General features: G+C 40.7%; 3 protein-coding genes across 3 annotated transcripts; 2 read left to right on the forward strand and 1 right to left on the reverse strand.

Moving 5' to 3' along the window:
• Positions 1-35: 35 nt before the first annotated feature.
• LOC113467128 (TRAF3-interacting protein 1-like) lies at positions 36-5,790 on the forward strand. The gene is made up of 11 exons (XM_026823127.1): positions 36-54; positions 114-304; positions 1,265-1,535; positions 2,141-2,505; positions 2,642-3,143; positions 3,290-3,765; positions 3,946-4,216; positions 4,587-4,710; positions 4,820-5,198; positions 5,285-5,509; positions 5,722-5,790. Exons 1-11 carry the CDS (start codon positions 36-38, stop codon positions 5,788-5,790), a joined length of 2,892 nt encoding a protein of 963 aa, XP_026678928.1.
• A 1,190-nt stretch (positions 5,791-6,980) lies between these two features.
• On the reverse strand, positions 6,981-10,236 carry LOC103508556. The gene is made up of 4 exons (XM_017443810.2): positions 10,102-10,236; positions 8,790-9,003; positions 7,127-7,706; positions 6,981-6,997 (listed from the first exon to the last, which is right to left on the reverse strand). The coding sequence occupies exons 2-4, from the start codon at positions 8,955-8,957 to the stop codon at positions 6,981-6,983; spliced, it is 765 nt and encodes a 254-aa protein (XP_017299299.1). The 5' UTR covers positions 8,958-9,003; positions 10,102-10,236.
• A 3,997-nt stretch (positions 10,237-14,233) lies between these two features.
• LOC108252315 (acetyl-CoA acetyltransferase, cytosolic-like) lies at positions 14,234-14,517 on the forward strand. Its single transcript, XM_017443811.1, has one exon. It carries the CDS (start codon positions 14,239-14,241, stop codon positions 14,515-14,517), a length of 279 nt encoding a protein of 92 aa, XP_017299300.1. The 5' UTR covers positions 14,234-14,238.
• The last annotated feature ends 9,811 nt before the right edge of the window (positions 14,518-24,328 follow it).

The raw sequence follows: 24,328 nt of genomic DNA on the forward strand, positions 1-24,328 counted from the left end.
TGTGTAAATGTTTATGTAAACGTTTACTCATATAAATGGGTAACTGGAATACAAGTAAAAACATCTATAATAGGTATGCAAGCAAAAAATCATTTATTTATAATTAATTTCAGTATTCAAACAATGTCAAGAGTTCCTCATCTCGCTAGTAGGGTGCACCCACTCCCGCGCTATACTGGACCTAATAGTGAACCTGTGCAACTCCAATGCTACTCGTGGTGTTCTCATTTCACCCATTGTGAATGAACTGAGTGCGAGAATCACCTCGGATTCTACCCTGCTGGATCTTGCACTTACTACCAAGGTGAGTCACAATCCCACCTCTGTGGTAGACTCTTAACCCGTTCGAATCCTAGCCAGGGCGGAATTTTTTTTTAACCAAACTTTTCCGTTCTTGGATAGCTTAACTCCATACACAAAAAGCCCACTCCGAGGCTTAGGTGAAGGGCAACAGCCCCAAAGGATGGGTTAAGTTTATACGAACCTGCGAATCTTCCGTTCTTGGATAGGCATAGATTTAAGGGGCGTTTGTCGATTCCCCCGAATTTTTGCTTTGTTTCTATTTCCGGTGTTCTATTCCCCCGATGAAATATTTGGGTAGCCATGGACTGGATGTTCTATTCCCCCGATCTTGTGTGTATTCTAATCCCACATTTTCTAATCCTAATCCTGTATTTTTATTCTTATAAAAAAAAAATGTAAATGCAGTTTCTTTGTGTTATTATATCACATCTTTGGTGCTCACTGCAGCATTGTAGGATTTTCCCAATACATATCTCAATAATCCTAAAATTCAATGTTTACCTACCATGCTGGCACCGGTCGCTATGCGCATTTACATGTCATAGCTACTCATTTTCCTCACGAGGCTGAGTGGGCCCCGCAACAGCCAGTCACGGAACCAATCATTTGCATGATACAAAATTTCTTGACCCCGCCGGGAATCGAATCCGGGTCTCCCGAGTGCAAGGCGAGCGCAGTGACCACTACACCATGGGAGCTGACTTAAAATTCAATGTTTACCTACCATGCTGGCACCGGTCGCTATGCGCATTTACATGTCATAGCTACTCATTTTCCTCACGAGGCTGAGTGGGCCCCGCAACAGCCAGTCACGGAACCAATCATTTGCATGATACAAATTTCTTGACCCCGCCGGGAATCGAACCCGGGTCTCCCGCGTGCAACGCGAGTGCAGTAACCACTATGCCATGGGAGCTGACTCCGATTTCCAATTGTAATCCCCTAATTCTAATATTCCCAGGAGGAAGGCGACACGCAGGACTACGTGTTCATAGCGCCCTCCGCCGAGTCCATGGTCATTCCGCTCACTCAACACCAGAAGGAGAAGCTCCGATCCCGTCCCGAGAACATCCCGGCCCTGTACCAGGACCTGTCCCAGAGCTCGATGAACTCACAGAACAGTCAGGACTGTATAGTCCTTACTGCGGGACATCCAATGGATTGTGAGGGACTGGACATTGACATGGTCGGGACTAAGAAAGGGAATGTGGGACTGAATATAATGGACATTGGTAAGATTATTTTTAAACAATTTACCTAATCAAACTTTTTTTCCAGAGTTTTTTTTTATTATTTAAAGATGAGTGTTTCACCGCCGTTTTTATTTCGTAGCAATGAAACAACTGCTACATTAGAATTGTGTGTGTCGTATTGTGTCTCGTGTAATATTTCCTATTTAGTTGCTGGGTTAACACAAGAACATCAGAAAGTAACCCATTGAAATATTAGAAGGAACAGTAACTGCCAAGGTCTTATAGTCCCGAAAGCGAAAAGCAAAGGAAGACAAGATAGTAGAAAGCCAATCTTTCCGAGAAAGAAATTTATTTGATAGCGAAAAAATCCGTCCCGAACGGGAATCGAACCCGCGACCTAACGCTTACAAGGCAGACGCTCTACTCTCCAAGCTAACTAGGCTGGCGTTAATCATTTTATTATTAGCCAGCCAGGCCGCGGGTTCGATTCCCGCCCAGGCCCCGGGGCGGATTTTATCCTGTCTTCTTATCTCTTAAATTTCGGGGTGAAAAGACCTTAGCAGAACCTCTTTTTTTAATTTCTTTATTTTTGAATAACAAGCTCCTTCATTATCTATTTACAGATAATTTTGTGTATTTTACAGACAACACAACTGGTAAAGCCAACAAAAAGGAGTCCGCCGCTCGCACCGTGCCTGCTGCATTAGACATGGACGAAAATGCCAGCGATGTGTTCTCTCTAGACGCACCCCCTGTCGAGGAAACCCTGAACGAAATCAACATCGAGAATCAAATTAATCGCCTGCGAGAAGACCTCGTGCCGTTGAGGAAAATCAAGGCTGGTGGGGACTTGAAAGAGGCGGGAAAAGAGCCTGTCCCGCCGAGGAAAATCAAGGCTGGTGCGGACTTGAAGGAAGGCGGAAATGAGGAGCTCGTGACGCTGAATGATGAAAACCAAATGATGAAAGTGAGCGCCAAGAAAAACGCCGAAAGTGCGCGGACTGATGAGGTAAAAACTTAATGTTTTTTTTTAGGTTTGAAGTTTTGCTATTGGAATTATGATAAACAAAGTGCGCCTATCTTGTCCATGATAAAATAAGTCTAATCACTTAAGTATATTTAACACAGCTTTCTTTTCTTTCCAGGTCCCTCGAAAATCTCGTCGTCGGGACAGCGATAGCGAGAGATCGGATCGAGACCATTCCGACGAGAGCCGAAAATCCACGAAGCTAATCCCCATCGATGAGCGAGAGGTTCCTCGGACACGTAAATCCCTCGGAAAGCTAAAGGAAAACGAAGCGAAAAGCGAGAGTCCGAACCGGCGAAAACAGTCTTTTAGCGACAAGCGAAATGATAGCGAGGGAATCGAGAGAGGCCGAAAGCAGCTACGAAGCGAAGAACTGCGAAGCGAAGTTGGGAAGCGAAGAAATGATAGCGAAGAGCGCGAGAGAGACCAATCGCCAAGAAGGCAATTGATCGGCGGTAGCGAGAGCCCTAGTAGGAGAAAGAAATTGCTGAAGCGAAACGCTCAGGAAGAACGGCCGGAAGAAGATAGCAAACGGAAGAGGGTGGAAGAAACGGCGAAGGGCGATAGAAACGGCAAGGAAAAGGAAGATAAAAGTGAAAAAGAAAAGGACGTCGATAAAAATGGCAAGGAAAAAGAAGCTGATAAAACCGGCAAAGAAGCAGACAAAAGCGGCAAAATTTCGAAAGCCAGCAACGAAACTGCCGACCGGAAAGAAGAGCTGAAAACACCCACCCGTCGTCAAAGCGAACGAAAATGCCCGATAAAAATGGCAAGGAAAAAGAAGCTGATAAAACCGGCAAAGAAGCAGACAAAAACGGCAAAATTTCGAAAGCCAGCAACGAAACTGCCGACCGGAAAGAAGAGCTGAAAACACCCACCCGTCGTCAAAGCGAACGAAAATGCTCCAGCCCGTTTAACACAAAGGATTTCATTGTGGATTTGCCAACGCGGCGAAAATCTGCGCCCGCCCTGGCTATGCCTTCGAAAGCGGTAAATACAGCTGCAGAAGATGCTGAAATGGACGCTCCAAAGGCCGAAGAAGAAGTGGAGGATGTTAATGTGGCAAAGGGTAAAGGAGATGCTAGAAGAAAGTCTGCACCAACTGAGACACTTCTAAATGAATCTGACAAACAGACAAATGTCGAAGAAGAAGTGGAAGAAGTTAATGTGGCAAAGGGTAAAGGATATGCTAGGAGAAAGTCGGCACCAGCTGAGGCACTTCCGAATGAATCTGATGATAAAATTAAGAATGTGCCTTGAAATATTGCAAAACGATAGGAGAAAAATGAACCTCGACCCCCCTCCTAACAACAGAAGTCATAACAGAAAAGTTTTCCCGAAGTCATAACAGAAAAGTTCCGGGACCAAGAAAGAAGAGCGGGGAGGTTTTTTAGCGGGTTGAGCGGCCAATCTGATGATAAACAGACAAGATCTGATGAGAATGTGAAAAATGATGAAGTTAATGCTACAAAAACTAAAGGAGACGCTAGAAGAAAATCTGCACCAACTGAGACTTATCCTGATGAATCTGACAAGACAAGATCTTCTGATGAGAATGTTAAAGAAGATGAGGCTTCTCAAACTAATGAACAAACGGAGAAGAAGGAGAGACCTACTAGGAAATCCATTCTGAAAGCAAGCAAAGTGCAAACACAAGTAGAGGAATCTTCTTCGGAAGCAAATGAAGCTACAGGTAATTTAGATATATGACTTTTTTTATTTACATTTACACTATTAATTTTATCCATTCCTTTATCTTATGTTTGTTCTAAAGATCAAATCAAATCCTGAATCTTTGGTAAAGCAGAGCTTTTTCACAACTTTTGTGGGTATCACAGCATTACTAAGTGCCTCCTTTACTGTTAATTTTCATCTACTCGTATCATCAATTTACACAGGTAAAGTAGCTACTTAATTGTCCTCACGAGGCTGAGTGCACCCCGAACTCCAAGCACAGAGCCGAAAAACCACGGAGGTTGCTTATCAGTTTTACTCTTTTCCCTCCAATTCTCCTTTATACCTTTTGAAACTACCTACCTATTTAATGTTATCTTTTCTTTCAGGTGATAAGCCGCAGCGGTCCACCCGGCAATCCATCCGGACCTGCGGCAAACTCGACCCCCTTGAATTGTCAGGTGGCTTTAGAGGATGTGGCAGTTTCAGCTGTCAGGGAATTCAGAAGGAGTCGTAATGTGGAGACCCCAGACAGAGAGCTAGGTAGGGATAGTACTTTGAAGACCCCAGACAGAGAGCTGGCAGCAAAAACTGTCAAATATGAAAGAAATGCGTCCCACAGGGAGACAAACCCAGCCGTCGAGTGTGAAAAGGATAATGGTTCTCAAGCATCAAACAACTCAACGTTTGAGAAGCACCACGACACCGCTTCATACGTTGAGCCGAGTGTGTTGGAAACTCTCCAAGGCACGCTGGAAACGGACGCTCAACGGTTGCAATCGTTGGTGAATTCGATGGAAGACGAATACGATGAAGAGTTCGATAGTCTGGTCGACGAGATTGAAGAAATCATAACGTTTGAGAAGCACCTCGACACCGCTTCATACGTTGAGCCGAGTGTGTTGGAAACTCTCCAAGGCACGTTGGAAACGGAAGCTCAACGGTTGCAATCGTTGGTGAATTCGATGGAAGACGAATACGATGAAGAGTTCGATAGTCTGGTCGACGAGATTGAAGAAATCAGTTGACCCACAGAACTTATATATAATGACTGCTGAAACCCTCCAAGAGTCTCTCATATCCTCAGGTTTGCATATCTAGTTCGAGCGAGTTCGTGGACATATTCAGATGCGACGAGAACCTCAGTTTTCGCTACACGTACGCTCAGTTCAAACCTATCATTAAGTTCCTACAGGTTGCTATCAAAGCAAACCTACGCGGTACGAGTGAGGGACTCCTGTGCTTCCATTTCGTTATCTGTTTGGATATGAACAGCTCGCAGGAACGCCAGTACAACTATATTGAATATTTCGTAAGTATTACCCACCTCACTGGTGTAGTTTTTAGTATGTCATCAAAAATGTATATAAAACCATCGCCCATTGCAGAAAAAAATTCTAGGCTCAATTTCTTCATGTTATGGTCAATGCTTAGCTGAGGACGCTGATATCCTTGACGACTACTAAAGCACCTATGGTCGGTTTCACCAATAGTTTCTCTGGATCTGGAGGTTGGTGGTTTGAGAGCAAAGGAGTAGCCTCCCTGTGTGTAGGAGGGGGCATGGGTATTGCTATAGCCATTGAGAGACTTTAGTACGAGTCAAAATAGGGCTGCCATTTTTGAGACTATATCAGGGTAAAATTTCACAGGTCTTATGAAAGAGGGACTCGGTCTTGAAAATCAAACAACTCCAAACTCCAGTTTTTCCAACAGTATTTATGACAGAGTACTTTTAGATTTATTTACTATTTTATTGACGTAATTATTTAGAGGTGGGATATGTGAATGTGCCCCAGCGGTCTGGCTGGGGGACTATAAACAGTGAGTATACCAGCCAGAATTTCCTTTGCTAAAGAAATAGCAAAGGGCATCCCAATCATAAAATTCTGTAGCCAAAACCAAATGTCAGCCCAAAAGTGATCACCTTAGGGCTGATTGAGGGCTGACAAAAAACACAGACCCCATCTATACACGGGAAAAGGCAAAGAAAAAGAAGAAGAGTATATGTAAAGAGAAGAGATGAGAACACTTTGGAAAATAAAGTTGACAGAGTAGAAGAGCATGGTGTGATAGAGGTAGACCCAGTACAATACTGGGGAAAATTGTGTAAAAAATCTGGAGAAAGGATTAACAGAGGAGAATAAAGGCTGACACATTAGGGGTGATTTTTCCAAACTAAAAGATGTCAACAAGCTGAACCATTACCACGACATTGAGTGGAAAGCAAAATAGTTGATAAAGTATGATTTTTCACAATTATGTTCTATTTTAATGGGATAGGATATGTGAAGAGGTGGGATATGTGAATGTCCCCCAGCCGTCTGGCTGGGGGACGTTAAACAGGGGGTAGACCAGCTTAGTCTGGCTGGGAGACTATAAATGGTGAGTATACCAGCCGGAATTTCCTTTGCTAAAGAAATAGCAAAGGTTGAGTGCAAAGGGCATCCCACTCGTAAAATTCTGTAGCCAAAACCAAATGTCAGCCCAAAAGTGATCACCTTAGGGCTGATTGAGGGCTGACAAAAAACACCGACCCCATCTGTACACAGGAAAAGGCGAAGAAGAAGAAGACGAAGAAGAAGAAGAAGACGAAGAAGAAGAAGAAGAAGAAGAAGAAGAAGAAGAAGAAGAAGAAGAGGATATGTAAAGAGAAGAGATGAGAACACTTTGGAAAATAAAGTTAACAGAATAGAAGAGCATGGTGTGAGAGAGATAGACCCAGGACAATACTGGGGAAAATTGTGTAAAAAATCTGGAGAAAGGATTAACAGAGGAGAAAAAAATTACAAAATACGAATGACTGGAAAAGGATGACACATTAGGGGTGATTTTTCCAAACTAAAAGATGTCAACAAGCTGAAACATTACCACGACATTGAGTGGAAAGCAAAATAGTTGATAGAGTATGAAAAATTGTACAAGAACTCACCCTGGTCATTAGGAGGTGCTGGTGATGTAAATATGTCCGGAAGTTCACTTGGATCTGTTGGAACATCCCTAGGGGGACTTGGTGGCACATACTTCTTATATCCGGGAAGATTGTTGCAAGCATAGGTTTCACATTCATAAGAGTATGAAAAATTGTACAAGAACTCACCCTGGTCATTAGGAGGTGCTGGTGATGTAAATATGTCCGGAAGTTCACTCGGATCTGTTGGAACATCCCTAGGGGGACTTGGTGGCACATACTTCTTATATCCGGGAAGATTGTTGCAAGCATAGGTTTCACATTCATTAAAGTATGAAAAAATGTACAAGAACTCACCTTGGTCATTAGGAGGTGCTGGTGATGTAAATATGTCCGGAAGTTCACTCGGATCTGTCGGAACATCCCTAGGGGGACTTGGTGGCACATACTTCTTATATCCGGGAAGATTGTTGCAAGCATAGGTTTCACATTCATCCAACTGTGATTGACCATCTGTCAGAAACTTTTTGTAATCCTGATTACTCGCCTCAAGTTCTTTGATTTCATCTTCCAGCAACTTTGAGATCTCTTGTTGTTCTTCCTAGAGAAAGAAAGGGAATAAGTTTAATATTGGTTAGCCTTGCTAACTTGCTTTCTTCCAATAAATTTAGTGGTGAAGAATATCATTGGCATTGTCTACCTATCATAGGTAGAGGTACATATAGGTACCTATGTCTTATGAATCTCATCATCACCATCATCTTCTTCTTCCTTGTCTTTTCCCACGTTCAGACAAAGTCAGCATTTTTTGTCAGCCTCACAATCAGCACTAGCTAGGGTGTTTGCTTTGGGCCGATATTAGGTTTTGGCTAGAAAAATATTATGAGTGGATGGCCCATGCACTCAACCTTTGCTATTTCTTTAGAAAGAGGAATTTCAGGCTGCTATCTTCCCTGTTTAAAGTGGTTGAAAAAAGAAGGAAATTTTGAAAATTTATTAAACCTTTTCTCATCAGAACAACACTCAAACTTACCACCATCTCATCCATTTCTTTCATTAGATTGTTCACAATTTTCTCTGCCTCCTGAGCTGGTTCATTGTTAGAACTTTGAGATCTCTTCTTGTTCTTCCTAGAGAAAGAAAGGGAATAAGTTTTATATTAGTTAGCCTTGCTAACTTGCTTTCTTCCAATAAATTTAGTGGTGAAGAATAGCATTGGCATTGTCTACCCATCATAGGTAGAGCTAGATATACCTATGTCTTGTGAATCTCATCATCATCATCATCATCATCTTCTTCTTCCTTGTCTTTTCCCACGTTCAGACAAAGTCACCATTTTTTGTCAGCCTCTCAATCAGCACTAGCTAGGGTGTTTGCTTTGGGCTGATATTTGGTTTTGGCTAGAAAAATATTATCAGTGGATGCCCTTTGCACTTAACCTTTGCTATTTCTTTAGAAAGGGGAATTTCAGGCTGCTATCCTCCCTGTTTAAAGTGGTTGAAAAAAGAAGGAAATTTTGAAAATTTATTAAACCTTTTCTCATCAAAACAACACTCAAACTTACCACCATCTCATCCATTTCTTTCATTAGATTGTTCACAATTTTCTCTGCCTCCTGAGCTGGTTCAGACTCAGAGAATATTTACCCATCCCTATTTCACATCAAAACAACACTCAAACTTACCACCATCTCATCCATTTCTTTCATTAGATTGTTCACAATTTTCTCTGCCTCCTGAGCTGGTTCATTGTTATGGTTAAATCCTATGAGATATGGCTTTTCCAACTTTGATTCTATGTATTTGATTTTCTCGTCGATTGCACGAGCAATCAAAATCAAATCACTTTCCATGATGCTGCTTTTCTTGTGCTGATTCTTGTTATATCATCTGAAAAGACTAACAAAATGAGGGTTTTTTTATAGTAAGAATAGCCTATGCCCAGAAAAAAAAAGCTTGGAATCAATTTATTAATCAAATGAATATGAACATCCAGGTTTTGTTAACATAGGTCCCATCATTTTGCCTTGACTAGTTTGTTGTTCATCCCTTTGTTGTCTGATGATTGCAGAATATTTCATCCAATTTATGTGAAAGGGGCATTCTAATTGAGGTGTTCAATTCACGCAACCATGAAGGTTTAGGTTTTTTTTTAGAGCTACACCTAAAAGTCCTAAATAAAATTTTGAATGATGGCTTCCCTGAAATTGATTTACTTAGTTGTTCTTGATCTTGAAGAACAACGTAACAGACTAGAGTTTCCTTCTCCTTCTTGCATTTGATCAAGTTCAAGCTTAATTAATTCTTCGTGTGTGAATAAACTGGTTTTCTACTTACATACGTCCAAGTTTGTTTTGTTCCTTTCAGAATTCAGATTCATTAACTTTATTATTATTAATTTAAATTTTACTTTTTTATTCCACTTTTGGCCATTTTCATTTTCCGTTTTTGTTCAAAAATTTGAAATAGCATGCGAAATATTGCGAAAAATGTATTTGAGCTTTTCTCAACATCCGCTAGAGTGCGTCAAAAATTGGGATAAGGAAAGAGCATCGTGTGCACTGACCTTTTACACGTTGATAAAAAAGTTGGCACGAAAATTTAAATTTGAAGAAGTGCACTGTTATCAGATCAAAGTCAGACTTCAGAGGGGTTTTCCGATTTTCCTCTTTTTTTTAAAGTAAGAATAGTCTATGCCCAGAAAAAAAAGCTTGGAATCAATTTATTAATCAAATAAATATGAACATCCAGGTTTTGTTAACATAGGTCCCATCATTTTGCCTTGACTAGTTTGTTGTTCATCCCTTTGTTGTCTGATAATCACAGAATATTTAATCCAATTTATGTGAAAGGGGCATTCTAATTGAGGTGTTCAATTCACGCAACAAAGAAGCTTTAGGTTTTTTTTAGAGCTACACCAAAGTTTGTTGCTCTAAAAGTCCTAAATAAAATTTTGAATTATGGCTTCCCTGAAATTGATTTACTTCATTTACTTACTATGATCTTGAAGAACAACATAACAGACTAGAGTTTCCTTCTCCAGTTCTCCTTCTTGGATTTGATCAAGTTCAAGCTTAATTAATTCTTCGTGTGTGAATAAACTGGTTTTCTACTTACATACGTCCAAGTTTGATTTGTTCCTTTCAGAATTCAGATTCATTAACTTTATTATTTTAATTTAAATTTTAATTTTTTATTCCACTTTTGGCCATTTTCATTTTCCGTTTTTGTTCAAAAATTTGAAATAGCATGCGAAAAATGTATTTGAGCTTTTCTCTAAGGCAGACGCACTACCAACTAAGCTAACTAGGCTGGCGCTCAACTTCAGTCATCTATTGACAACTGGTGCACCATTCAACAAACCGCCAGCCTAGTTAGCTTGGAGATAGCGCGTCTGCGTTGCTAGCGCTACGTCGCGGGTTCGATTCCCGTCTGGGGCGTATTTTATCCTAAACAGATAAGGTTCTTTCTCGGAACGGCTGGCTTTCTCCTATCCTGCCTTGCTTCTCTCTTCGATTTCAGGGCGATAAGACCTCAGTAGTTAGACTTCCCTCCATCAAACCTCTTGAAAAAAAAAAAAAACCTATAGGTGTAGGTACCTAAAGAAATGATAAATAAAATAAAAATAAAGCTGCGTCACTTTCAGTAATATTTTCATTTTTATTTACAAAATATAACAGTCCATTATAAGTTATTAGTTTAATCACAATTTATGTTCAATAAAAAGATATACATTAGGCCCAGGACTACATGGCCATGTTAACATGAATGTTGACATCTGAGTATGCTCGGATACCGTCACAATTAATGTTCAATAAAAAGATATACATTAGGCACAGGACTACATGGCCATGTTAACATGAATGTTTTTGTTTAATAAGAAGATAAACATTAGGCTCAGGACTACATACATGTCCATGTTAAAATGAATGTTGACATCTGAGCATACTTGGATACCGTCGGGCACGCGTGCGGAGACTAACATCCCTGTCAACATGAGGTTATAGTCCCAGAAGTTAGCTACACCAGAAATAGTCACATTTTATGTTCAATAAAAAGACATTACTTAAAGCTAATAATAGTCAATAATTACAAAACAACAAGAAAACCAAAATCACTCCTCCATTTTCATTTTCCCCTCGATAAGGCGCTTTATTTAACATGTTCATTCTCTTTATAACATATTCATTTTGTATTTATCTAAAAGGTAAATTAATTTAAGTTTTTAAACTAGATTTTTTTTTTTTTTTTAACAAGTTTCCATTTATTTTTGATCGATAAAAAACTCAGAACATACATTTTTTTTATAAATGGTATACCCATCCGAGCACACGGATTCTAGGTATGTGCTGGAGCAGTGTTAACGATGAATTAGCCTTTGATGTTAATATTGAAGAAAGCACATGCACCAAACGTAATGTACTGTCTAATTTGGCTAAAATATGGGACCCCCTGGGTCTTATTAGTCCCATCACTGTATTTTGCAAGATCTTATTGCAATTACAAGTGATGTTGCGTATACTTCCATTTACTACACCCTATATAATTTTCTTTCTCTCTCTTTTTTTCTTTCAAAGTAGTCCCTTTATCCACCCCTGGTGGGTGTTTGAAAGGGGGGCACCTGTCGGCTTTCGCCCCTATATCTCCCTCCTATTATCCTTGACGAAATCACACCGAATCATATCTAGTAGCTACTAATCTGACAACCAAACAAATAGATACACTCACTCACTCCCTCTCTTCAACTCTAGAATCTTCCTCTCTCACGTAATTTATTTTATTTTATTTTATTTTATAAGTTTCCATTTATTGGTTTTTCAGAACAACTCTCTCATCAAAATAAATTGTTAACAAATGGTATACCCATCAACCTTTTACACGTTGATAAAAAAAGTTGGCACGAAAATTTAAATTTGAAGAAGTGCTGAAGTGCACTGTTATCAGATCAAAGTCAGACTTCAGAGGGGTTTTCCGATTTTCCTCATTTTCTAGAAGTGTTTTGATTTTATTTCAAATTTTTCTTTCCCTCTCATCTATCTCTCTCTCTCCCTCTCCTTCTCTCTCTCTCTCTCTCTCTCTCCTTCTCTCTCTCCCTCTCCTTCTCTCTCCAACGATACACGGGGCCTCGCATCTTTACTGCAGGTTATTTATGATAAGAACAGATAGGTACTGCACTTGATCTGGAGTGAGGATGGGAGGGGGGGGAGGGCACTGCAGATCAGTGACCGCCTCTCCGGGAGTGGGAGGGGGCCGCCGCATCTATCCCAATTAGGAGGAATTTTCAATTGTGTTAAGCATATTTAAATGCTTGTCACAAATATCGTTCCCCGATTATTACACCTAGATAAATTTTATGACGTGACTGAGACTCGAACCACGAACCTCCAGATAAGTGCAACACGTTAACAACTGGACCACTGAGGTTGGTATCTATCCCAATTTTCAACCAGAGGCACCGCTGTCACACAGGTTGAGACTGCGATCAACCCCCAGTAAGGCTCCTTTCACATCTAGACTGCAACTTGTAGCACACTGCAAACCTCAAGTTTGAAGTTTTGTTTTCTATTCACATCTGTACTGCGGATCAAGTTCTTTAGAATGAAATTTGACATTTAGTGCCAGCTCTGGCCACTACGCGTTCATTCATTTTCATTTATTGCGTTTAACCTCTTCTCGGGCAGAGGCCTCACCTGAGGCCAGTGCCCTGTTCCAATATTGTATAATTTTTTTTGTTGTTGTTGAAAAATTTGAAAACTTTGTGAATAAAAACTTTAGCCCTTGCTACTTTTCCAATTAATACAGTCCACTTTCTTAGCTTTCTTTCTTTCTTTTTAGTCTATAAAACCCCACATAAACACTTGTAAAACTACAGTAGTAATTTACCAAGGTAGAATCCGTGAATATTCTGTGGAGGTGTTTCTGTCCCAATATATAATAAATGTTAAGTATTCTCTTATTACGCCTAGTAACTTTTCTGCGTATAGGCATCCTGCTTGATTTTGACCCCTTATCTGATCATTTTCTTGCTATCTTCACATCATCATTTTTTACCCGTATTGTAGCTAACTTCACCTTTTGTAATTTTTTTTTGTTGTTGTTGAAAAATTGAAAACTTTGTGAATAAAAACTTTAGCCCTTGCTACTTTTCCAATTAATACAGTCCACTTTCTTAGCTTTCTTTCTTTCTTTTTAGTCTATAAAACCCCACATAAACACTTGTAAAACTACAGTAGTAATTTACCAAGGTAGAATCCGTGAATATTCTGTGGAGGTGTTTCTGTCCCAATATATAATAAAATATTTTTACTAGATTTGTAAATTGTAAGATTTTTTCTACCAATGAATCTACTTTGGTAAACCATACTATGGAAGTATTTTCTTTCTTTTTTTTTTAATTTTAATATTGGATTTTATTTTTTATTTTAAGATTAGATTTCATTACTTTTAGTTATAATACATGATAGTGTTGTTTATAATTTAAGTTACTTAATTGAACTTAATTTTATTTTTTATTGAACTTATTTTTAACAATGAACAACTTACTAAATCCTCTATGGAGTGATAGTGAGGAGGATGGACCCCAAGAAGAGGGAATAAGACATCAAGTTTTTCGGGCCAGAGTAAATTTCAATACAGCAAATGATTTCATTTTTGTTGAGAGGTTCAGGGTTTCAAGGGATGTGGTGGAACAAATTTTAACTACAGTTTCACCCTTCCTTGAACACCCAACCAACAGAAGGCATGCCCTAACATCAAGGCAACAAGTCCTCTTGACATTACATTGGCTGGGCAATGGTGCTCAGTACCACATAACCGCTGATGCTCATGGGGTTTCAAAGTCAACAGTACAACGTACTGTGCATAAAGTAAGTACTTACTGAGATAAGATAGATACATGTTAATTAAGGGGCTCAGAAGTAAAATGATCTAGGTATGTTACATTTTTGGTCAAATTGAGTTATGTACATACTACATATATAGGATGTAGTGAACACTAGACAATGGGAGCCGGGTGTGTATTCCAAACAATTTTATCATCTTTTCTAACATTTTATTGTGTGCCACTTTTTTTTTTTTTTTTTTTTTTTTTCGGGTTGTTGGGGGGTGGGTTTTGTACCAATTTAGCCTACCCTGATGGGCACAGGTCCTATCCCTGCTGTCAATGCTGTTCTGGCTAAGGCAGGTTGGAGTAAAGAGGAAGTAGATCTGTTTGAACTGAATGAAGCATTTGCAGCTCAGTCTATTGCTTGTTTGAGAGAGCTAGGTCTGGATGAAGCCAAAGTGAATGTGTCTGGTGGTGCCATAGCATTAGGTCACCCTATAGGAGCATCAGGCACTCGTGTCCTGGTTACACTGCTTTATGCTCTCAAGAGACTTAACAAAAGCAAAGGATGTGCTGTTGATGAGTTATAAAACAGCCCAGGCACGGAACATTCAACCTCTTGCTAGAATAGTAGCTATGAGTTCTGCTGGTGTAGAGCCTACCCTGATGGGCACAGGTCCTCCCGAGAACATGGCAGCAATTGTTGAAAAGTTCAGTGAAATAGCTGGGATGTAATGTGTGATTGGGGCCATTGATGGCACCCTAATTAACATTGATGCCCCCACAGAGAATGAAGGACAATTTGTTGACCGGCATGGAAAACATTCTCTAAATTGCATGGTGGTCTGCGGACCCCAGAGGGAGTTTTTTTTATGTTTCTGCTAGATGGCCAGGGAGTCTTCATGATGCAAGGGTATTGAGAAATAGCTCCCTGTGGGGGGATATGGAAGAAGGTTGGTGACCTTTTCCAAATGGGATAATCCTAGGTGAGTGTAGATCAAATAAACATGTTTAGAAGTTTTTTTTTTTTCTACAGTGACTACACCCTCACAGATATGAGGTCACATAGCTCCTCTTAGCTTCTGCTAGAGTTTCTCCTGTGTGGTAGTGTGGTACTTAACCACATTACCCACATAGCTAGAGTTTCTCTTTAATTGAATTATTTAATGTTTCTAAGTATTATATTTTAACCCCTTATGTTTGTACCCCCTATGTTTTGTTTAATTATTATTTTATTGATGTATGAATAAAGTGTTGTTTTATCATTTCTTAATGCAGAATTGTTGATTATATTCATTGGAACTTTGGGTTCATATATGAAATTGATTCTTCATCAGTATCCAATAATTGAACGCCCCTCTAGCGTGTTCAACTATTCATGCAACAAAAAATCCCATTATTGTTTCAGAAAATGGCATCCAACAGAGATACAAGAAAGCGATTGTTTTTCAAATACAGTCAGGAGGATCTCCAGAAAGCAATAGCTGAGTATGAAAAAAGGAGTTTCAATGAGAATGGCTGCAAAAAAGTTTCAAATCCCTCTTGGCACATTGTTCAATAAAGTCAGAGGACTTGTTCCTAATCAGAGGAGGATGGGTCCAAGCACCATCCTCAGTGACACTGAGGATGGTGCTTGGAGGAAAGCAAGTGCAAAGAAAGGTATTCCGATCATCAAAAGAACATTGCTGGAAACAGTGAAGGACATCGTGAAGCAAGATAAAAGAGAAAATGCTTTCACAAATGATATGCCAGGTAGAGCTTGGTTGAAGGTTTTTTGAAAAGACATCCTGATATATCTCATAGATATGCAAGGAATTAACAATGCAAGAGCTACTGTTATTGAAGCCAATATCAGAAATTGGTTTGAGGAATTGGAGGGTTTTTTGACTGAGACCAATTGTGCAGACATATTAAAAGATCCCTCTCGCATTTTTAATGCAGATGAGAGTTCTTTCCAAACATGTCCAAAAACTGGGAAAGTTCTTGGTCTCATATCGTTCGACAACTTTTATGAGATCAAGTCTGGCAATGAAAAAGAGGCAATTACAGTTATGGCTAATTTTTCTGCTGATGGTAAAACAGTATGTCCAATGGTTATATACCGTTCTGCCTGTTCACAGATGACTACCCTTGGGGCACTGTTCGACCAACCCACAAAGGACCCATTCTTAAATAAAGTCAAGAATATCATCAAGAACACGCTTCCAGATGGCTGGAGAAACTGGGCCCTGAACGAGTGCGCCCCCCCCCTTCTCACAAGCGCACAGAAATAAGCTGCGATTCGCCCTCCCTTCATTGGAGGTAGTGAGAGCGTTCACCAAAGAGGATCACATTTCTGAACGCTCTTATAAGAAAATGCTATCATCACTTTTGGACTGGCCTGTGGGCCAAGCTCCCATCCTCGCTCCTTCAAACCTATCATCCGCCTACCGTCCGTCAAAGGAGTCATACGAACAGTTTCTGGCGGACACATCTGGCCTAAAGTCCTTGATCCTATCAAGGAAGGAAATCAATGCCGCGCTGGAAAATTCCCAAGATCATGGACGCAAATCGTTAAGTCCTGAGACCGACATCAGCTCCCCACCCTTTGAGCCCCTCACCCCCACACTGCGTGAATACCGATCCCTTTCATCTTAGCTCACTTCCGGACATCCCCGCTGCTGGCGAATACCACGATCTGGACGTCGATTCGATAACCTCATCTGACAAAGAAGTTGCCCTCTCAGAAGGTGAAACAGGCGACCCCTGGAACCCCCCCCGTCCCTGAGCAAACTCAGCTGAACATTGATACCTCTGACTTCGACCCAGTAACCATCGAACAGGAACCCGATATCCCTGAACCATCCGAACTCCTTCGGAAACAACTACTCAAATGCCAGGCCTTGAACACTACCAACTGGAACAGAATTCGCTACGCAGAAGCCGAGGCTGAGCTCAAACACGCCGCTTCCTTCCAATCCCTCTCAGGAAACCTTGCGTTACAATGCTCCAATAAGGATGCTGATTTCTTCACTAGAAAAATAGAACGCATGGCCTGCAATTTTCAATACGGCCTGCTCGCTCAGAGAGAGGAATTTCAGGCAGCCAGGAGAGAAATGATAAAACTCTGCCCTGCCTCGGAACCCTTCTTCCGATCACTTCCTACAGGAAGGTTTATGCGGCCTTACTGGAGTGCCCTCTTGGTAGGGCGTTGATCTGCTCGCCAAGTGAAGTCGTGAACGCTATCCGATGAAACAGAGGATGGGCCTATCTTGAAAAATTGCAAGGGAGTTATTGCTCGTCACCTCCCTAAGGACTGGCGGACCTGGAAAATAAAGGTGGAAGGACTGAATCTCCCCATCAGGGAAGCACTGCGGAACAAGATACGTTTTGCCATTCCTTCTCTCGAGCTCTTCAAAGCCGTTTTACCAAAGGAGGATCAGATCTCAGAGAAATCCTACAGGAAGGTTTATGCGGCCTTACTGGAGTGCCCTCTTGGTAGGGCGTTGATCTGCTCGCCAAGTGAAGTCGTGAACGCTATCCAAGAAGACGTGGAGGGATTCCTGAACAAGGTGGAGCCCATAAAGGATCTGTTGCTGTCTAGATCAGAGTTGAACAACTCTCTAAGGAGCCTAATAAGGACGGAATGTTCACCTGAACCGGAATCACCTCTGTTTTCCCCTCATCCTTCACCTAGACTATCTCAGGCTCATCACCACAGATCTCGGGATCTTCCTCAGAGAGTGGGGGCTCAGGAAGGAAGATTAGCCTCCATTGAGGAGACTCTGGCAAAAATTTCAAAATCACTGGACAGAATATCAACGTCTCGCCGTTCCCCGTCATATGATAGCTGGGAGGCCTCGGGAGAAGACGCGAGAGGAGAGGAGAGTGACTGCTCGGAATTTTCTGCTCAGGAACAGCCTTTGGAGGAAGCTGTGATTGGGCGTCAGCTCTGGAACTCGGCCCCTTCGGACCCCACACTGCAGGAGACTGGCAAAAATTTCAAATTCACTGGACAGAAGATCAACGTCTCGCCGTTTTCCCCGTCATATGAGCTGGGAGGCCCGTGTGTCCTTACTCGACTTCAAGATAAATATTGCAGAGTCACTTATACTGTCAGGTTCAACTAATTCTTCTGATTCAAACAGTGAGAGCACTGAAAGCAGTGATGAAGATGAAATTCCAAATCATGATGCTAATGGAAGGAGAAATAATATCCCTGCCCTAGCAGAGCGTACAAGAGGAGCTAGACATATGCCTTCTTATTTTGCAGCTCGGGGGAAGACGCGAGAGAAGAGGAGAGTGACTACTCGGAATTTTCTGCTCAGGAACAGCCTTTGGAGGAAGCTGTGATTGGGCGTCAGCTCTGGAACTCGGCCCCTTCGGACCCCACACTGGATTCATTTCTAGATCCGTCCACAGCTGTGAAGGAGGCAAGCGAGCACTTCACAATATCCCTCCGTCATGTATTTGATGAAGAGAAGTTCGCCAAGTTGTCTGCTGATCCGCATATCAAACTTCACCGTTCGTTTAACTTTCGAGGCAAGAAGCGTTTCTCCGAGGGCGATTTTGTCAAGGGCTCTCCAATGAAACGCATTCGCCTCTCTAATCCTAGACCCGTGGAAAACTCTCTTCCCACTACGCGTTCCCGCCCGTTCCAGTCTGTTGCTTCTAAGACAGAGTTTGCCTCCAGATCTCAGAGTTTATCCCAGAAGCATTTTAAGACTCCCAATCGTGCCTCTAATCCGCCCCAGGGGATCCTATGACCTGAGGAGATCTTGGAACAGGAAACCTGGACCACCCAGGAATCAAGGAAGAAGAACAAGAAGGAAAACACTGCGCCACAACCTGGACAACGTGGCCCCAAGCAGAAAAACAGGGAGCCGAAGAAACCACCTCCCATCAAAGTGGAATCAAATGACGTCAAATCAATCACCCAATTAGCAAATGTATCCTCAGGGGAGGAACTACGCGTTCCCGCCCGTTCCAGTCTGTTGCTTCTAAGACGGAGTTTGCCTCCAGATCTCAGAGTTTATCCCAGAAGCATTTTAAGACTCCCAATCGTGCCTCTAATCCGCCCCAGGGGATCCTATGACAGATAACTGTCATTGGCAGTTAGAGGAGGTTATTTCCATATCTTAGTTTTTTTGAAATTAGAAATGAGATGATTAGAAAAAAGACAAGAGTTTCAGAAATTGTGAAAAAAATACAAGAAAGCAGACTGTGATGGTATAGTCACCTGATGAGATGAGACAAGGACTTTTTTTTTTGTTTTTGTTTTGTATTGTAGAATCAAGTCAAAAAATGTCCATCCGTGATCAAAGTTAAAAAAGAAAATGGAGGTATCAGTGTATGGTATTTGTCTTCCCACAGTCACCCATTGGACAAAAGTGACTTGAAACAAGAGGTATCAGTGTATGGTATTTGTCTTCCCACAGTCACCCATTGGACTAAAGTGACTTGAAACACCAACCTCTGTCAACTGAATGCAATGGCTATGTAAATAACCTGATGCGCCTTGGAATTTCTCCAAGAAAAATGAGCAAAGATTTAAAAGGGGACAAGTTCTCAAGAGAAAAAAGAAGTGAAGAACTTGATTACTCACGAGAACACCATTGCTTTGATATGTAAATAACCTGATACGCCTTGGAATTTCTCCAAGGAAAATGAGCAAAGATTTAAAAGGGGACAAGTTCTCAAGAGAAAAAAGAAGTGAAGAACTTGATTACTCACGAGAACACCATTGCTTTGCCATATTTTGACAAACTAGATGCAGATGAGCCAAAAGTACTCATTGGTGACAACTTATCAAGCCATATTTCAAATGATGTAATAAGAATGTGTAATGAAAAGAAGATGAGATTTGTTTTGTTGCCACCAAATTCAACTAACCTTACACAACCCCTAGATGTTGCTGTCTTCAAAAGCCTCAAAACTGGATGGAGATCAACTCTGACCGAGTGGAAAATGAAAAACAGAGGCACAATCCCTAACTGACAACTTATCAAGCCATATTTCAAATGATGTAATAAGAATGTGTAATGAGAAGAAGATGAGATTTGTTTTGTTGCCACTAAATTCAACTAACCTTACACAACCCCTAGATGTTGCTGTCTTCAGAAGCCTCAAGACTGGATGGAGATCAACTCTGACCGAGTGGAAAATGAAAAACAGAGGCACAATCCCTAAAGAACAATTCCCAAGACTCCTGAGACAATGTTTGGACCAAATGATGACTAACATTGAACAGAATCACATTGCTGGTTTCAAAGCTACTGGCATTGTCTCATTGGATGCAGAACAGGTACTGAAGCAAATGAAAGGTACCGGAAGAGAAACTGAGGTTGGGGTTGAGAATGTGAACAAATCCTTTGATGATGACTAACATTGAACAGAATCTCATTGCTGGTTTCAAAGCTACAGGCATTGTCCCATTGGATGCAGAACAGGTACTGAAGCAAATTCATTGCTGGTTTCAAAGCTACAGGCATTGTCCCATTGGATGCAGAACAGGTACTGAAGCAAATGAAAGGTACCGGAAGAGAAACTGAGGTTGGGGTTGAGAATGTGAACAAATCCTTTGAGTGACAACTTATCAAGTCATATTTCAAATGATATAATAAGATGGTGTAATGAAAAGAAGATGAGATTTGTTTTGTTGCCACCAAATTCAACTAACCTTACACAACCCCTAGATGTTGCTGTCTTCAGAAGCCTGTTGCCAAGGCCAGAGGGTTAAGTTTTGCAACTTTGGGCCGATATGTCAAGAAGACCAAGTCAAACAGTGAAGGTCTGGTAAGCTATACACCAAATTATAAAACGTGTCAGATTTTCCATGATGAGCTGGAAAAATGCATGGTTGAGTACATCATCAAATGTGCAAAAATGTTCTATGGTCTCACCTATGAACATATCAAAGTGAGAGCGTACAAATTGGCTATTGCCAATGATCTCGAAATTCCAGCCCAATGGCATGTTGATAAAAAAGCTGGGAAATTCTGGCTACAGGCTACTGGACTTCATGAAAAGACATAAGGAAGACCTGTCTTTAAGAACCCCTGAAGGGTGTAGCCTCTCTAGAGCAACCAAATAAGGTAAGCCAACATCTTTCAACTTTAATAATGTAGAGCTCTTCTATGACGATCTCAAAAAGATATTGGAGAGGTCAGAGGTACCCAGCTTTTAAAGATGGGTCCAGAAATTTCAACCTTGATGAGACTGGTACGACCACAGTGCCAGATTGCTCCAAAGTTGTTGTTGCTGCCAAGGGAAGTAAAAAAGTCAATAGCATGACCAGTGGTGAGAGAGGAACCCTTGTAACAACTTGTTGTGTCATTGGTAACTTTTTACCACCTGTGATGGTCTTCCCGAGAACGCACTTCAAGGGATACATGTTGAGTGAAGGATTTCCAGGGACCTTGGGTCTTGCCACACCCAGTGGGTGGATGAACCAGGAACTGTTCATTTTATAACGTGGTCCATAAACTATAATTTTTATGAGGTCTATGGATAGACTTTTTGATTTTCTAAACAGCCGCAACCCTCTAGAAAGAGGATTTAAAAGACCAATCAATGCTACAGACCTTTCTTTCTTGGAGAGGGAAGTGAATAAGATATTGGAATACTTGTTTACCTTGAAAACTGTAAACAATCAGCTTTTGTTCACCTCCGGAAGAAAGACATTTATAGTAGGATTTGCTTGTGCAGTAAAATCAGTTCTTGCTACTCTTTCCGTTCCTATTTAAGGTACCTATTTTTACTCTTTCCTGAACTAAATTGACAGATGTGAGATGAGTAGTGCTGCTAGAAAGAGCCCACTCTGGTAATTTTTCAATTTGGTTAATAACAATAGAAATATCGTCAAATGTAAGAAGTGTGGAAAAATCCTGAAAATTAGTGGAAATACCACAAATCTAAAGAATCACCTTAAACAAAAGCACCCAGAGGTTCTTGGAAACGAGGATGGAGAACCTATTTTGGATTTAGATGGTTTATAGCGTTCATAATTAATATAAGATATAATTTTAACCTGAAGCCTGGGTCAGAACCGAGAACTTCAAGCACGACTAAAGGAGGTGAACCAAAATCTGTAGGTTTTTGGCTACATTTTTTAGAGGTTTTATATCTGTGTCTGGATGCTATATAAATCTCTCAGTTGTCGAGAAAGCCCTAGAGATGGCAAAAAAAGGAGAAAAATGACTTGGTCTGCCTTTTCTTGGATATAAACCAAGCTTACGATAATGTTGGCCACAAATTGAAAAATCAATCGTACAAAGGCTCCATCTAGTGTGAATAATATCATCATGGACTGTGAAACTAATGACATTCTTTGAGGTTAGTATCTAGATGCTATTGTATAAATCTCTCAGTTGTCGAGAAAGCCCTAGAGATGGCAAAAAGGGAGAAAAATGACTTGGTCTACCTTTTCTTGGATATAAACCAAGCTTACGATGTTGGCCACAAACAAATTGAAAAATCAATCGTACAAAGGCTCCATCTAGTGTGAATAATATCATCATGGACTGTGAAACTAATGACATCTGGATGCTATTGTATAAATCTCTCAGTTGTCGAGAAAGCCCTAGAGATGGCAAAAAAGGGAGAAAAATGACTTGGTCTGCCTTTTCTTGGATATAAACCAAGCTTACGATAATGTTGGCCACAAACAAATTGAAAAATCAATCGTACAAAGGCTCCATCTAGTGTGAATAATATCATCATGGACTGTGAAACTAATGACATTCTTTGAGGTTGGAGTGGACACATCATCATCCATCACAAGAAGAAGGGGCGTAACGCAGGGAGCTCCCCTGTGCCCTCATCTGTACAATCTTGGCTACCAACCATATCTAATAGATGAAATTACCGAGGATGAACTCACCAGCAATTATGGGTCTCTTTCCATCCTTATATTCGCACATGGAGGGATCATAATTAAAAAAAAAATTCCATGGAGGGATCATAATTCGGGCCACAAAGGGTTAAACCATTCAGACCTCATTGAAGTTTGATCTTTCTCTCTTCAGGTACCTAGTTTGAGTTTCTGACTTGAAGTTTTTACAAATTTTTAATGACTGTGTTATTAAATAGTTTTGCTGGGAAACATTGACATACTAAATAATATATTATAACTAAAAGGATGACTCCCTTACATCTTCTAGTTGCCTCGAATCGAGCGGAGCATAGCACGGTTGGAAGCCTACGTACCAATGTTACCGCCGTATCAATGAGGAACATAAATTTTAGAATTTCATCTCCAGTTGACGTTTCTCATATTGATGGAGTGATCTCTGCTGCTTTTGTCCCATTTCGGACTGATAGGGATGAGGAGTTGTGGAAAACCCGCCAGTATATGCCATCGCCCCAATATATGATTGGCTTACCAGGAGTACGGACTGGACGTCTTTCTCAACCAATATCTGTTGGGACGTCTTTCACTTTCCGCGACCGCCCTGGACGAAACATTGGGCTTGATACGCAAGAAAGGAGAAACATCAGCAGCAAATACAGTTTGACAAAGAGCTGAATTCGAAAAGATTACAAGAGGCTGATTTAAGAAAACAAGAGGCTGATTTAAGAAAACAAATTGCTCAGGTTGAATCACAGATGATACTTTATAGAAAGGGTGTAGAGAAAAGGAAGCTGGATATGGAAGCGGAAGCACTGGAAGCAGAGGCAAAGAAGTTGGGTAAAAACTAAAAAATGAAGACTACCAAGGCATGCTATTGGTTAGTGTGCATATTTCTGCCCAAATCCCGCAGCCCGCCCAGCAGAATGAGTTGCTCATTCAAATGAACGCCCCGCTCAAATATGCATTTGAGAATAGAATAGAATATACCCTGTTTATACTGCCAGAATGAGACTGAAAAGTCCCTTTACTCCCGCAGTCTAAACAAGGTTTTATGTATTTGGAACAAAATAGGTGTAATTTTTATAAATTAAAACCTTGCTTAAATTAAAAATTGGAGCTTGGAAATCTTGGAAGCAAAGCTTGGAAGCAAAAAATTGAGCTTGGAAATCAGGCCCTTAAGACCTGGAAGATACCAAACAATCCTCAAGGACTTCGGCTTTCGGGCCTGAACTACAAGTATACTAGTGATAAAGGTATAGAGTTCAGACTAAGCTTTTCTAATGATGACTTTCAAATAATACCTCAAAGGAGACACTGAACTACAAGTATACTAGTGATAAAGGTATAGAGTTCAGAACTAAGCTTTTCTAATGATGACTTTCAAATAATACCTCAAAGGAGACAAGGAATGTTCAATGCTAGCATTCCGTACAAACCTTTGTATACAACTAGGTTAAAAATTAAGAAACCGAAATGGTTACACCTACAAGAATTAAAGGCAGTGTTGCCTCGAGGCTCAAGCTGTTCATTCTTTCTATGATAACATTTATGTCTGTAGTTGTTCTGATATA

The sequence above is a fragment of the Diaphorina citri genome, unplaced genomic scaffold, assembly GCF_000475195.1.
Source record: "Diaphorina citri unplaced genomic scaffold, Diaci psyllid genome assembly version 1.1 scaffold409, whole genome shotgun sequence".
NCBI classification, from domain to species: Eukaryota; Metazoa; Arthropoda; class Insecta; order Hemiptera; family Psyllidae; genus Diaphorina; species Diaphorina citri.

Coding starts and splice junctions, on each gene's coding strand:
- LOC103508556 (XM_017443810.2), bottom strand. CDS start 8,957: ATGGAAAGTGATTTGATTTTGATTGCTCGTGCAATCGACGAGAAAATC. Junction 7,707..8,789: donor AAGAAATGGATGAGATGGTG/GTAAGTTTGAGT, acceptor TTCTTTCTCTAG/GAAGAACAACAAGAGATCTC.
- LOC113467128 (XM_026823127.1), top strand. Junction 3,144..3,289: donor AGAAAAGGACGTCGATAAAA/ATGGCAAGGAAA, acceptor TGCCCGATAAAA/ATGGCAAGGAAAAAGAAGCT. Junction 4,711..4,819: donor CAGGGAATTCAGAAGGAGTC/GTAATGTGGAGA, acceptor TGCGTCCCACAG/GGAGACAAACCCAGCCGTCG.
- LOC108252315 (XM_017443811.1), top strand. CDS start 14,239: ATGGGCACAGGTCCTATCCCTGCTGTCAATGCTGTTCTGGCTAAGGCA.